This window comes from Vicia villosa, unplaced genomic scaffold (genome assembly GCF_029867415.1).
Source record: "Vicia villosa cultivar HV-30 ecotype Madison, WI unplaced genomic scaffold, Vvil1.0 ctg.000843F_1_1, whole genome shotgun sequence".
Lineage (NCBI taxonomy): Eukaryota > Viridiplantae > Streptophyta > Magnoliopsida > Fabales > Fabaceae > Vicia > Vicia villosa.
Window position 1 is genome coordinate 515,868 of NW_026705373.1, and position 15,652 is coordinate 531,519.

Consider the following 15,652-nt stretch of genomic DNA (forward strand, 5'->3'; position numbering starts at 1 on the left):
TCAAATTATAAATATATTTTATCTCATATTAAATAAATTTACGCATGCGCATAATTTCATACTAGTTTTTTTAACCTTATAAATATTAAAATTTATTGGTTATTCTCACATTTGTTTTTAATAAAATATTTAAATAAAATAGAAGCTTGAAAAGAGTTATAATAGTCCATAATTATTCTCATTTTATATTAATGATATTAAAAAATATTACTTTAAGCCAATTCTCTTGTCACAAACTTTTATCTCATATTTGATTTATTTATAATAAATTCACATTATTAATTATTTTATGTTTATTTAGAAAAAATCAAAAACATATTAAATTTTATGTTTATATACAAATGATCCAAATTTAAATTGCAACTAATAAAAAAACTTAAAAAATCACATAAAATTGAATGTGTTTGAATGCTATTTTGTAAAAATCAATTATATTTTAGATTAGATTTATAAAAATTCAACGTATCTATATATTCTAATATATTTTATTTTTTAGATATTAGTTAGATATATTTCTTTAATAAATCATTATTAATTGATTTTGATTTGTTTTAATATAATTTATTAGTATAATTTGTTTTTTTGTATTTTATTTTATTAGTTTAAATATATTTTTTCCTATTTTATACTGTATATTTTATTTTAAATAAAATTTATTATTTTGCTCTGTTTTTATAATATTATTACTGATTACAAATTATAACTTATAAATTTGAATATTCAAAAGTTCGACTTAAACTAAATTTATTAAATTGGAATACACAAACGGTATAAATTTTTTTTAATTATAATCGTTAATTTATTAAAAATGTTTGACTTTTATTTAAATTTCTTTTAAAATAATATAATTCGATGATTGTCATGTATTGATAGTGTAAAAATTTTACCATAATAATTAAACTCTTTAAAATATTATTTATAAAATTTAGGAATATTATTACATTAATTCAGTGAACAAAAGTCGTTGTATTATTAAAAATTTAATTCAAGAAGGTTATAAAAAAAAAAAAATCCAAAAAGCCCTTTTCATAGATAGATAAACAAAAAGAAAGACAAATAAAGTCTATAAGCCATAGTTTTAAAAACCGGACCGAACCGGCCGGTCGGACCGGTCGAACCGGGAACCGGCCAGGTAACCGGTCTGGTTCAATAGCTGGATCGGAAATGTCATTGAACCGGTGTGAACCGGTCAAAACCGGTGTAAACCGCTAAAACCGGGAAAACCGGCGGTTTTTGTGAACCGGTGGTTTAAATGCATTTTTCAATTTTTTAATTTTTTTTAATTTTAAAAAATTAAAACAATGTCATTTTGACTATTTTAATTAAAAATAAAATAAATAAAATAAAAAAATGGTTGTAGATGTGGTTGATTTTGCTACGGATAATTTTGATATTGAAAAAGGAGATCCCAACATTGAAATAATTTTTCTATTAAAATTAAATTTAGAAATTATTTTGTTATAAATTATTTAATTAAATTATGTTGCGATTAAATTTTTGTTTATATTTTATAATTATGTACTATTTGATTGTGTGTGATACCCATGTGTAAAATTTGAATTTAAATTATGAACTTGTGAATTTTTTTAAAATATGATGTTTTCAAAAAACATTAAGTACTAGTTATATTTTGTAGGGACTGAATCATCCGGTTCGAAAGATTTTATACCTATATAATTTTGTTATAACGACCGATCTATTCAACCGAGTTATCCGGTTTAATCTGGTTTAGTCATGTGGTTCGACCAGTGACCCAGTGGTTCGACCAATAAACCAGTGACCCAGTACCCTCACCGGTTTGATATCCGGTCCGGTTTTTAAAACACTGCTATAAGCGGTATCACACATCTGATCTCATCTCATCATATGTGGCGACATTTCATGAATTGAATAATACACGCGTGTAATGCAAAGGCTAAACAGCGCGTGGCGAAGGCAACCAAGAAAACTTGAAAATGTCGCCACGATGACCCTACTGTAGGCATGGAAAAACAAACCCCAACAACCAGGACCAGCCACCACCGTATCGTACCTTCTCCGCCAAACATCCAACCACTCTCCAACAACCGCACTTTCCCTCAAACAATTTCATCTCAATGGAACCCCAACCCCAACCTCAACCTCACCCTACTCCTCCTCCGATGGACGCTCCCGACGATCTCTCCTCCGTTTGGGACCTAAGCTACCTCCTCGACTTCAATCTCGACGACGACGCATTACTTAACTTAAACCTCCAAAACGAACCTCCACCTCCCCCTCCAATTCCAAACCCTAACCCTAACCCCAACCCTCCGGAGAATGACAAGATCCGAAAACGCGACCCGAGACTTACTTGCTCCAACTTCCTCGCGGGTCATGTACCTTGTGCATGCCCCGAACTCGATGCGCTGCTTGAGGATAACGGTTTACCAGGCAAGAAACGCGCTCGAGCTGCGCGTGCGTCTGCATCCGCGCGATGTCAGGTTCCGAGTTGTGAAGTTGATATCTCTGAACTTAAAGGCTATCATCGACGGCATAGGGTTTGTTTGCGATGTGCTAATGCTGTTACTGTTCTTATTGACGGCGAGGCGAAGAGATACTGTCAGCAGTGTGGAAAGTAAGATTGAAGTTAATTAGTTTATGTTTATGCTTTTGAATTTTCAATTAGATCATGTTTATCGTGACGTGATTATTGATTTTGTTGATGTTATAGGTTTCATGTTTTACCGGATTTTGACGAAGGGAAAAGGAGTTGTAGAAGAAAATTGGAGCGGCATAATACTAGGAGGCGGAGAAAGCCTGCTGATTCTGCATCAGCGGTTGATCATGAAGTTCAAACTGTTACTGTGAATGATGATTCCAATTGTGATGGAGAAGCAGGGATAGGTTGGTTGGTTTATATTCTGGATCAGCATCACATTTTCAGTTTGTCAACTGTTAAGTCAATGGTTGAATAATTGTTCTTTTATTTCTTTTGCATAGGATGGCATCTTGTAACTTGATTTGCATGTGGTTTTTATTCACTGGATGTGTATGGATCTTGCAGATTATTCGAATTTGAGTAGTGAGAATATTGATAAAAGAGTGTCTTTGGATCATGAAGAAGAACCGGTTGCTGTTGGGTCCTCAACTCCAGAGACCCAGAATATTAATGGGGAGAGTGGTGTGTCCTTTGTTGCTTCTGCTGAAACACAAGCAAATGTTGGAAATGATGTTTCCAATCTTTCCAAATCACCTTCGTATTGTGACAATAAGAATGATTATTCATCTATGGTGGGTTGCCCTGCTTGTTTATTGCTTTTCTTTCACGTGTTTATTTTTGTGAGAATTTGTGATTGGTCTTTTCTGATTGAATGTTTGCTTGTAGTGCCAAACAGGTCGGGTATCTTTTAAGCTTTACGATTGGAATCCTGCGGAATTTCCTAGAAGGCTACGGCTCCAAGTATTTAAAGCATTTTTATTACAGTTTAGTATTTTGGCTGTGGCATGGTTTTCTGCCATCTACATGTTAGTGACTGATTAACAAGCTGTCAAATGTTTTTGCAGATATTCCAATGGTTGGCAAGTATGCCTGTGGAGCTGGAGGGATATATCCGCCCTGGGTGTACAATCCTGACAGTATTTGTTGCAATGCCAAATATTATGTGGATAAATGTAAGAGTTCATCCTGATGTTCTTTGCATTATAGTTCTAGTGCCATATCTTAAGCGGCCGTTGGCAGTAAAATGAATGCTTTCTGGTTATGTGCCTCGTATTAGACTTTATTGTTCTTTGTTAAGCTCATTCTCACGGTTGCTAGTTTTGCTTCATTGATATGTTTGTTTGTGTTCCAATAATTTATGTGCCACCTTTAACATTTCTCCACCCCTTCACTTTACGAATCGGGAATTTCATTAATCAACTAATAAAAAGAATGAAAACCCCGTTTTCAAGTTTTAACTGAATTTGATTGGTTAATATTTTTTTTCCCTTTTTGATTTATGACTTCATTTTGTCTCTCTTATGGATCAAATAGTTACTCAAAGACCCTATGTATTATGTGCGTGATCTTGTTGCTCCCAAAAAGATGCTATCTGGAAGAGGCGCCGCTCTAATTCATCTGAATGACACGATCTTCCGTGTTATGAAAGGTTTTTTTTCTTCATCTGTTCCCTTCTTATTTTTGGTTCACTCTTCACCTAAATTATTTGAGTTGTTATTCTTGAAGAGTATTTTAGAACCTGATTGTTAAGAGTTATGATTACCTCTTTAGTGTGTTGATACTCCATCTCAGTGATTGGAGCACCGTGTTTCTGATTCTTATGAAACAAATTGAACGGTTGATTCTTTAATTGTATTGTGTAATTAATACAAGTTTTCGTTATTTTGAGTTATTTGCTTAAAATTCCGAGTTTGGAAGCTTTCAATTTGTCTAAATTAGCCAGTACGTTTCAATGATTACAGATGGAAGTTCTGTGACAAAAGTCGAGGTAAACATGCAGGCACCTAAGCTTCATTACATTCACCCCACATGCTTTGAAGCAGGAAAACCCATGGAATTTTTTGCTTGTGGAAGTAACTTGCTGCAGCCTAAGTTTCGGTATGTAGTTTCACCTCTTCTAAATATCATTTAAAGCAGATTTTTGCCATATTCATTCGACAGATGAAAACATATTTATTTGCATTTGTGCATTGTATATACTTTTGGCTGGGAAAACACGCATAGGTCATAAGGAGAGTGATAGAAACTAGAGCCACACAAAGGATATTAATAGAAAAAACAACTTAATAATGGAACTGTGTTTGTATTATACCTGAAATGAAAATATTAGAATGTGCGATTTGCCCTCTCTCACTCCCCTGCCAGGTAGATGTTCCCATTCTCTCCCTAATTATTCCAGCATAAACCTGCAAGTCCCTGGCTTGGGCAGCTGCTATGATAACAGTCTATTCAGAATCCAATTGTCTCTTGAAGTCCCAACAACTGAAAGGGATGGAAGGTGATGTTGAATGTTATGACCGAGTAGTGAGATTGCAGCATTTGAAGATCTCACTGAATCTAAAGTATAAACCATTCGATTAACTTTGAAAAGAACTCTAGGCTCATATATAATTGATCGATGGAAAAAAAGTAATGACCAACATGATTCATTGTTTTGTGATTGATTGGGCTTTAGATTCATAATTTCATACTGATTGGATTGTCTTGAAATTATCTAACACTTTGTAACTTTTACCAAATTTGCCGCACCTTCGTAAAAATTGCAATTTAGGATGCACATTCTAGTTCCGCTACTTCTGTTTCTAAGATTACTGCAGAACATGTATTGGGACTATATTTTAAGGAAAAAAGAGAGGGCAGGGACTGTTCTCATAAGCATGCAATGGCTCTAATCTGTTCAAAAGAAAAGAGAGAGGCGAAGATTTCTAACAATAGACGAAGAGGCTGTTGGAATTTCCGCCTTCATTGCGGTCCGCCACTAGTAGCCTAAATTGTGGCATTTGGCTTGCCTTCATTGCAGCCTCCAACACCTTTCATTGGGTTGGGTTTGAAGGGGTGGATTTTGCTTAGAGACATGGCCAGTGTTGTGTTTATAAGTGCGAACAATTCTCACCTTACAAGCCGGTTTTGTAGGGATGTGTTAGGCCCGCCCAACCCAAATTCTAAATCAGTTGTTGGGTTTCCCACATCGTCCACGCTTCGGCTTCAATGAGGCCCGAGCGTGAGGGGGTGTGTTGGAATTTCCGCCTTCATTGCAGTCTGCCCCTAGTTGCCTAAATTGCATCATTTGGCTTGCCTTTATTGTACCCTCTGTTAAGAGTCCCACATCGGACAATATATGGCCTGAACATGTCCTTATAAAGTGGGGGCAATCCTCACCCTATAAGCCGGTTTTGTAGAGATGAGTTAGGCCCAACCACATTTCTTAACTTGGTATCAGAGCCTTGGTTTAAGATCCGGTGGGCCACCTTCTATGGTTTCCGCTATTGGGCCACCCACCGTTTATTTCCACGCTCCAGTTGTCTAGTCCTGGGCGTGAGGGGGTGTGTTAAGAGTCTCACATCGGACAATATATGGCCTGAACATGTCCTTATAAAGTGGGGGCAATCCTCACCCTACAAGCCGGTTTTGTAGAGATGAGTTAGGCCCAACCACATTTCTTAACACCCTCCAACACCTTCATTGAGTTGGGTTTGAAGGGTTGAATTTAGTTCCACATTGTTTAGAAAGATGGCTTGTGTGTTTATAAGTTGGGGCAATCCTCAGCTTACAAGCTGGGGTTTTGTAGAGATGAGTTAGACGCAACCCTAGTTCTAAGAGATGCGATAAGATTTTACCATGGGATGGAAAGGGAAAGAGGGAGGGGGATAGATTCTTTTCTCCCAATAAACAAAAGGGGAGTTATGAATTTACCATGGGAAAAGAGAGAAGATGGGGAGACACAATAGAATCCGGTTTTCTTGGTGAAAGGGGGGAGAGCAAGAGATACTTTCCTTCTACGAGCAAATTAAGGGGGCGGGGGATAAACATTTAAAAGTAATAATAGTTATATATAAATGTAATTAATCATTGTTAGAAAGAGGCTTTGATATGAATGCATTGAGAAGGAATAGCAACTGATAATAAATGTAGCAGCTTTAAAAACACTAAGAAATGAGATATAAAATCTTATTCTTTGTTATTGCTTCCTCATAGCTTTCCTCTTGATGTTTTTTCATTTTGATTTATTTTACATCAGGACTGTTTGGCTAAGACTTAATAGTTTTCCTGCGCAGTCGTGCATCATTTCTTTCGAATTCAAATATATGTATACTAAAATACCCACTAAGGACTGTTTGGCTACATACTCTATTATTTAGTATATGAATGTAGAGCATACCTATTAATTTAATGATGCGTAACATTAATTAACATGTCATTATTTTTTTAAACTCGGTATCAGGCCATTATAGGACCTAGTTCTAATCCTAATCCGGGTGACGAATCCCATTTAAGTATACCCGAATGTACTACATACTTGATTTGGTAAAACACTGCATTATTGCTTCCTGAAGAGAACTGAATACTAGATACTGCAATTGTATATATTTTATTTAGGAATTGAATATCCTTAATAGGGTTGCATTCCTATACTAGCTGCACAGTTTAGTTGGTGCTACCTTTTGTTATTAATCTTTTTGGTACCACTCCAAATTTTTAGCCGACACATGTTTATGCTCATTTTCAAATGTATCATATTTGTTTGGCTAGTTTATATTTTGGTTCACTTATCAATGCACTGCTGACTTTAATGAGGTTATAACAATGGCAGGCTTCTTGTATCATTTTATGGAAAGTATATGAAGTACGAGTATTGCGTTCCGTCTCCCCATAACTGGAGTGAAGACAGTATTTCTTGTTCGTTTGACAATCAGTTATATAAGATACGTGTCCCTCATATTGAGGAAAATCTCATGGGCCCTGCGTTTATTGAGGTAGTTATTGACATCTATTTGTTTCCTTAACTATGCATTGGCCTCAATTTTGTATTTCCTGTTTGCTATGTTTCACAGCACGTTGAGATCACTTGACGCTGGCCAATACTTACGTTTGGCATGCTTTCTTTTAGATTTGTTAATTTCGTATGCATTATTTGCAATTAAATTGTCTATATGACATAATACTTCAGCATTTCGTTCTAGAAAATCATTTAACAAATTGAGGGTATTGGAGTTTTAATGGTCACAATTGAGTACTTTGAGCTTAAGTAATTTGGTTTAATTTGGAAGTGTCATATTTTTTGCTGGCAATTTCCTTTCTATATTTGGTTCTTATTATTATTTTTTTAAGTTCTGATAAGAAAAGTTAAACAGCTAGTGGTAGAGAAAGATCTAGAAAAACTATTAAGAGAAATTATTAAGATCTGAGATTTACTATTTGAATGAAACACGGTCCTGGATAGAACATTATGGTGGAAGTTGATGCATGTAGCCGATCCCACTTATTGGGATAAGGCTTGGTTGTTGTTGTTGCTACTATTGTTGTTCTGATAAATTAATTTCAATGCATCTATAGATTATCATATAATCCAACATGCAAAATTCTAGCAAATCCATAAGTCTTACCAGCATTAAATTCTGCACTGATATTTTATTGGTTCTTTTCATTTACTAATTTATTCTTATCTAAAGCAAATAAGATTTATTGAATGAGGCTCTTTGATTAAAAGCTGTTGTTATCATGGAAACTATTGAATTTGGGTTTGGAATTGTACTCAATCTGTAAAAATTATAGTAAGAATTTTCTTTATGATTGTAATGTCAGGTCTAGATAAATTGTTGGAACCTTTTGGTTTGATGTGATTTTGGAGGTAGATATATTAGGAATTCTTATTAAATTTCATATAAATTCATATTTTTTACATGTGTTTAATCTTTTGTTTCTTTTTTATAGGTTGAGAATGAGTCTGGTTTATCAAACTTTATTCCTATACTTATTGGGGATAAAGAAATTTGCACTGAAATGAAGATATTGCAACAAAAACAAGATGCATCTCTCCTTTCTAAACAATTTCGGTCTGCATCTGGTGGTTCTATTTGTAGCTCATGCAAAGCTTTTGTACATATTCATACATCGTCATCAGACTTGTTTGTAGATATAGCATGGTTACTTAAGGATCCTACTTCAGAAAATTTTGACAGAATGGTATCTGCTTCACAGATTCAAAGATATTGCCATTTGTTGGATTTTTTAATAAACAATGATTCAACTATCATTTTGGGAAAAATATTGCCAAATTTGATAATTTTAACAGAAAGCATAAAATCCAATACAAATGATGTTGACATTGTCCCGCTACTGAAATGCATGCATAATGCCAGAGATGCTATTTGTCAGAAAGGTGGAAGTATAATTTTGCACTCCAAAAGGGAAGGCTTTAAACCTGTCCGGTGCTGTTCTCAAGATGACAAGTTATCAGTTGATGAAGATAATTGTCAGGTTAGAGCCATTAATTTTGTTATTTATAGTGTTGTTTTTACATTTTTGTTTAAATGGTACACTTTTATCACAATTAACATGTATCTTATCTTATACATTGATTATTTTTGCTTTCTAGAGTATCCTGTTTAATGCAGATCCAGAGTTGGGAGTTCCGAGAAGTCTTACTTTTGATGAAAAAAATCATAACACACCACTTTTGAAAAGGGATATTATAATGAATATGGAAGACTTGCCTAATAGACGCGACCATCGACATATTACCCAGGGATTCTTGACCTCTCGACCGACTATATTTGTACTTGTTTCGGTTGTTGTTTGTCTTGCTGTATGCGTATCCGTCTATCATCGTGGAAGGGTTACCGAGTTAGCAGTATCCATTAGAAGGTGTTTGTTTAACCATTAACAATTTTTTCAATTTAGTTTTTTGTATTTTGTAGCTGGTACATATTTGTTGTAATACTAAATAAAAAATAGATGTCATTAGAACAATTAGGTATTCTATTACATTGAAACTTGGAAGGTCTGTCCAAGCATGTTGATTTATGGATTTTCAATTTTGATATCCTGGAAAATTGCAATAGGTGCTAATTATGAACCCAATATTATGGGTAGAAGGTATAATTAGGCATACTACCCGATTATTACAACATAATAATCATAATTCATTTTATTCATTTTCGTTTCACCATGTAGTAGTAAAACTTAGCAATGAAATTCTTAGAAATTTAATAAAAAGGATTTATAATTATAACTAAAAAAATTAGTTCAATTCATGATAAGTTATGCTAAATATTGAACTTTGATAATTTTCATAAAGGTCTGAGGGCAGAATTTTTTTTTTAAACAACCGAAAAAAAACACAAATAACTATGTTTTGGAGAAAATTATACAAATAACCATGTTGAGACATCAAATGAAATGACGACATCTCTTAAATTTATAAGGAAGGCACCAAATGAGATGGTTCATGAGATGGTTCCTTAGTGCATGACTTTTTGACTTAGTCAAGTGAGATGATGCCTCCTTTATAATTTTGGGAGGAGGTGCCAATTGATTTGGCTCTTATTTCTCCAACATTTTCCACAGTTACTTACATTCTCTTCTTATTTTGGGTCATTTCTCCAACATTTTTCACAGTTACTTACATTCTCTTCTTGTTTTGGGTCATGACATTTCCTATAATTTTCACGAGACGGGTATGTTATTTTCTCGGCCACCAAACCTTCAATAAAAATGAAATTTTGGTACATTCATTTTATGGAGCGCCTGAAAAGAGAATTGATGCGATTGTTAGACAGAGACATTGAAGATGGTGATTAAATTAGAAGGATCCAGAGAAAAAGAACAACCTCTTCACTTGCAATTGGAAATCTTCGTTGTTGGTTGGAGGAAGTCAAAACAGACAGAAACGTAATATCGCTGATGCACAGATCCGATTAAATTGTTTTGCTATTAATATGAGATATAATATTTTTTAAATAATATATTTAATATTATATTTTTTTTTTAAATAGTATATTTGATATAATTATTTCTAAATGACGTAGAAGAAACATTTTTTTAAAAAGCTGTCCCAAATAATTGAATCAATCTGCAAATTATTTTAATAGACTATAAACATCCTTCTTGAAGCTATAGAAAACATTCAAAATCTTGTAGCTAGCTAGTAATAAAATGAATAAACATATGTTGATGATGCCTCCATCCTACTATGAACCACGTAAGCTAGAATAAATAAACAACACCAATCATGCATTCACCACAGAATACACATGCAAATCTGTTTTACAAAAAATAATCACAACTTGCATTGTAGCTTCTCCAAGAGATAGGGTCTTGATTAACTGGACTGCCATATCATTGACAGCTTCATTTCACACACTTGCTATTTTGTTACCATGACATACCCTTTCCTCTAGCTATATTTTTGAATGCAAATATGAGGACAGAATTGTCAACATGTAAAAATAATGTTGCACACTTGCACTTATACATGCAGTATAAATGTCATGCTTTTGCATGTTGTTTTTCACAACTCTCAATTTTTTAAAAATAGTGCTATTATTGTTTTGTGGCAATTTGTTATATCAAGTTATAGAAAATGAGAAATGAGGATGTTGAGAATGGAGAGATTAATGTGGTAAAGTATATGCAAGAGCCATTCATTCAAAAAGGGAGTGATGCATGTGAAGAAGTTGAATCAGATAAAAGTGTAGAAAATGGATCTATTGGAATGGTTCTGCTCAGCACATTTGTTGCTGTTTGTGGTTCTTTTTCATTTGGAACTTGTGTAAGTATACTCTTTGTTATTATTATTATTTGCATGCTTCTGTATTAGAGTAAACAACATAGCTAAAGTTAAAGGTTATTATTATGTTAAGCTGAAAAGTTACTATTTTTGTTATTAGGTGGGTTATTCAGCACCTACTCAAGCTGCTATAAGGGAAGATCTTGATCTGTCTCTTGCTCAGGTAATTAAATATTATTCTTGTTTTTCTGTTAACCTTACATTTTTAATAATTGAATTTTGGGATTTGCAGTTTTCAATGTTTGGTTCTTTGGTGACAATTGGTGCAATGCTTGGAGCTATAACAAGTGGTAGAATTACTGATTTCATTGGAAGAAAAGGGGTACGTATGCAACACTTAATTTTTTCGTTTAAGATTTTAACACACAGATGAATGAAGTTGCGTAAACAATTTTTCTGAATTGTGTAACAACAAACAAATAGGCTATGAGAATTTCAACGGGATTTTGCATTATAGGGTGGATAGCTGTCTTCTTCTCTAAGGTATGTTTCTGTTTCTCATCTTTTAATTAAAAAATTGCGGCAAAAAACAAAAGAGAAACTTATTACATTATCCTATGTAATGTAATGCAGGGTTCTTCCACACTTGACTTGGGAAGGTTATTCACAGGATATGGAATTGGACTCGTCTCATACGTGGTAATTATTTCATTCATAAACATAGAAATCAACTTCAACTTCAACTTCAACTTCAACTTCAACTTATTTATATATGCTGCCTCTTCATTGTAATGTTTCTAACAAAAGTAAGCAAAATGAATCAGGTTCCTGTATATATAGCAGAAATAGCACCCAAAAATCTTAGAGGAATGCTTGCAACAACAAATCAGGTGAGAAAATATACCAAAAAAATGTATATCTTTTGGATGATTAAGTATGATTGAATTGGAATTGGATTTTATCAGTGACTTTATGATTGTTTTGCAGCTTATGATTGTTATTGGATCATCGGTGTCATTTTTATTAGGAAGTGTCATAAATTGGAGACAACTAGCACTAGCAGGTAGTAATTCATAACTTTGAACTTTTGCCTCAAGGATATAATTAATTAGAGATAAACTAATAACTAATTGTCGATTTGGTTTGGTTTGGATTGAACCTTTGAAGGACTAATGCCTTGCATTTGCTTGTTGGTTGGTTTGTGCTTCATTCCTGAGTCTCCTAGATGGCTGGTAAGGATTAAGCTATAGCATCTGGTTGGATTAACGCTTTGAGCTTATATACTAATATAAGCACTTATCAGACTATTTGAGAGATTTTATAAAAACATCTTATGACATGTTCATAATTTTTAAGGCAAAGGTTGGTCGTGAAAAAGAGTTTCAACTAGCTTTAAGGAAACTTCGTGGTAAAGATGTTGATATTTCTCATGAAGCTATTGAAATTATGGTACATTCCAAGCTTTTTTAACTGATTAAAACCATGCAAATAATTTCAATTAGTTTGACATGTTTGATTACCTAAGCTGGATTCATTTTTTCCTATGTAGGATAATATTGAAACTCTTCAAAGCCTTCCTAAGGTTAAGATGTTGGATTTGTTGCAACGCAAGTATGTGCGCGCTGTAGTTGTAAGTAACATAATTTATTTGTAGAAATTAAGCTCATTCAAAAGTGTGTGTGTATAATGAACTATTTGTAACAACTTCAGATTGGTGTTGGACTAATGGCATTTCAACAATCTGTTGGAATTAACGGCATAGGATTCTATACAGCTGAGACTTTTGTTGCAGCAGGTAAGTAAGACGAATTGGATGATGATTGTAAAATATTTGGTTTAATGGTGAATTTGGCGTGATTTTGTCAAATTCACTGTGATTCCAAACATGTTCCGTTCGTCATAGTTGTTATTGATTCTGTTTTAACTTGATTTTCAGGGCTTTCTTCAGCAAAATCCGGTACCGTAGCTTATGCTTGTATACAAGTAATTGATTTTCTTATAATTTCTCAAAAATTAACCATATTAGTAATAATGATCTTGTCTAATCTTTATTTGTTACATTGAATTATGACAGGTTCCATTTACTATGTTGGGAGCCATTTTGATGGATAAATCTGGAAGAAAACCTCTTATAACAGTAAATCTATTTGCAAACACTTACTTTTCAACTACATCTAAATGAAAAGCGAATTAGTTTTAACTAAATTAATTCGTTATTCAGGTTTCTGCAAGTGGAACATTCTTGGGCTGCGTTATTACCGGAATTGCTTTCTTTTTCAAGGCAAGTCTTTACTAAAAAGATTGCTTATGTCACAAGAAAACTTCAAATACTCTTAGTGTGTTTTAATATTTTTCTGTATCAATCCTAAATTCATCTATATGGATTCATATGAATCAGGACCAAAGCTTATTGCTTGAGTGGGTGCCAACATTAGCAGTTGCAGGCGTGTTGGTGAGTTTTCTTCCTCTTTTAAATCGATAAAGTAACTTAACATTCTTATACTCAAACTCATGCTTAAATTGAAATTCTCTCATTTTTGTTCTTGTAATCAGATTTACGTAGCATCATTTGCAATTGGTTTGGGATCAGTTCCTTGGGTGGTGATGTCTGAGGTATGTATCTATCATTTGACACAAAAACTAATGCGTTAAGAGGATCGATGATTCAATCTGCACGGAGCATAATACTAACATTTTCCATTGCAGGTGTTTCCTATAAATGTGAAGGGAATTGCAGGAAGTTTGGTAGTTTTGGTAGCCTGGCTAGGAGCTTGGGTGGTTTCGTATACCTTCAATTTTCTTATGAGTTGGAGTTCTCCTGGTAAGCACAAAGCATAATATATAGACTAATGCTTATGTCAATTATCTGATGATTGTGATAATAATTGTATTGTTTTTGGACACAGGTACAATGTTTTTGTATGCTGGATGTTCCCTTTTAACCATTCTATTTGTTGTAAAAGTAGTCCCAGAAACCAAAGGAAAAACATTGGAAGAAATTCAGTCTTGCATTAGTTCTTAGAGAATGAGCAAAACAGATATATGAATTGGATACATTATGGACATTGTGTGTGTCTCTCTCTTGATTCCATCAAGTTTAAGGCATAAAGAAGACCAGGACACTGTCCAATTATTGCAATCATTTTATCAATTTCTTTTGGATCTGTTTAGGATCACCAATGCATAGCTAGAAAGAATAACATGATATGTAAACAAAACAAAAGAATAGCCGGATGTTAATTTAATCTGTCCATTTTTTGGTACTATATTACAATATGTTATTGCCTTATTAATAACAACTTTTCACATTCTGCAATTCTCACACATTCAGACTAAAATAGTTGTCTATCCGAAAATATTGCAAAGACAAAAGGAATGAAATATATTAAGAACACTCAAACACAAGGTGTTAAAACACCAAATAGCAAGAAGAGACTAAAAAACAAACACCCCATAACCAAAAGATAACAGCATTTTATGTGCCATACTGTCAACTATTGTATTTATACAGAAAAACAATCATGCTACAATGAATCTCTCAAGATTGAAATAAAACGGCTAGCTAACAAAGTCCTTAATTGATCACAATAATGAATTGAGGAAATGATTATCTAAGAGTGTGTTTGACTGAAGCATTTTAATGACGTAATGTAATGTTTTGAAGGAATTTAAAATGATTTGCACAAAATTTATTGTTTGGATACAAAAGTGAAGAATTTGTTAAAATGATGAAAATTCATGGAGTATTTTATTTAGGTTAAATTTAATCATTTTGAAATGACACAAAAAACCAAATAATTTGAAATTCCTCATTCTCCATAGAATATATTTGTTACTATTATTTATTCATATTTTGCAAATTAGTCCTCATATTTTCCAAAATTACAAATTGACCTCAAAAATATTCAAAAAATTACAAATTAGTCCTTATTAATTTTTAAATTTTACAATTTGGTCCTTCAAATTTTTAAAAATTGCAAATTGATGGCCACTTTTCAATTTTTAATTTGGTACAAAAAATTAAATTTTGTAAAAGATGACACCAAAAATCTAACAATGAATCATCTTAATACTTCATTCAAACAAAATAATTTAAAAATAAATAGATTTCAATTGAATTGCTTTGAATTTTAAATTCCTTCAAAATTTCTAATTACCTCATCCAAACACACTATAAGTGATTCACAATCAAGCAATGAAAATATATATATATATATATATATATATATATATATATATATATATATATATATATATATATATATATATATATATATATATATATATATATATATATATATATATATATATATATATATATATATATATATATATATATATAAGTGAAGCACACCATAAGCTAACATCATACACACAGACAAGATATTGTAACTTGTCTAACAAGAAACAATATCCTAACTAACTACCAACAATAATCTAACTATTTCATTTAGATTAGGAAC

The 15,652-nt window shown here is 32.8% G+C and overlaps 2 protein-coding genes across 2 annotated transcripts; both read left to right on the forward strand.

The window, feature by feature from the left end:
• The first annotated feature begins 1,872 nt into the window (after positions 1-1,872).
• LOC131631560 (squamosa promoter-binding-like protein 7) lies at positions 1,873-9,503 on the forward strand. The gene is made up of 10 exons (XM_058902357.1): positions 1,873-2,596; positions 2,693-2,865; positions 3,026-3,252; positions 3,347-3,421; positions 3,526-3,633; positions 3,995-4,109; positions 4,423-4,558; positions 7,272-7,434; positions 8,393-8,938; positions 9,057-9,503. The coding sequence occupies exons 1-10, from the start codon at positions 2,097-2,099 to the stop codon at positions 9,342-9,344; spliced, it is 2,331 nt and encodes a 776-aa protein (XP_058758340.1). The 5' UTR covers positions 1,873-2,096; the 3' UTR covers positions 9,345-9,503.
• A 1,350-nt stretch (positions 9,504-10,853) lies between these two features.
• Positions 10,854-14,455, forward strand: LOC131631561 (sugar transporter ERD6-like 16). Its single transcript, XM_058902358.1, has 18 exons — positions 10,854-11,231; positions 11,350-11,412; positions 11,482-11,571; positions 11,673-11,732; positions 11,823-11,888; positions 12,014-12,079; positions 12,177-12,252; positions 12,357-12,421; positions 12,546-12,638; positions 12,739-12,819; positions 12,900-12,984; positions 13,126-13,172; positions 13,264-13,326; positions 13,411-13,470; positions 13,588-13,641; positions 13,743-13,802; positions 13,896-14,010; positions 14,096-14,455. Exons 1-18 carry the CDS (start codon positions 11,043-11,045, stop codon positions 14,209-14,211), a joined length of 1,449 nt encoding a protein of 482 aa, XP_058758341.1. The 5' UTR covers positions 10,854-11,042; the 3' UTR covers positions 14,212-14,455.
• The last annotated feature ends 1,197 nt before the right edge of the window (positions 14,456-15,652 follow it).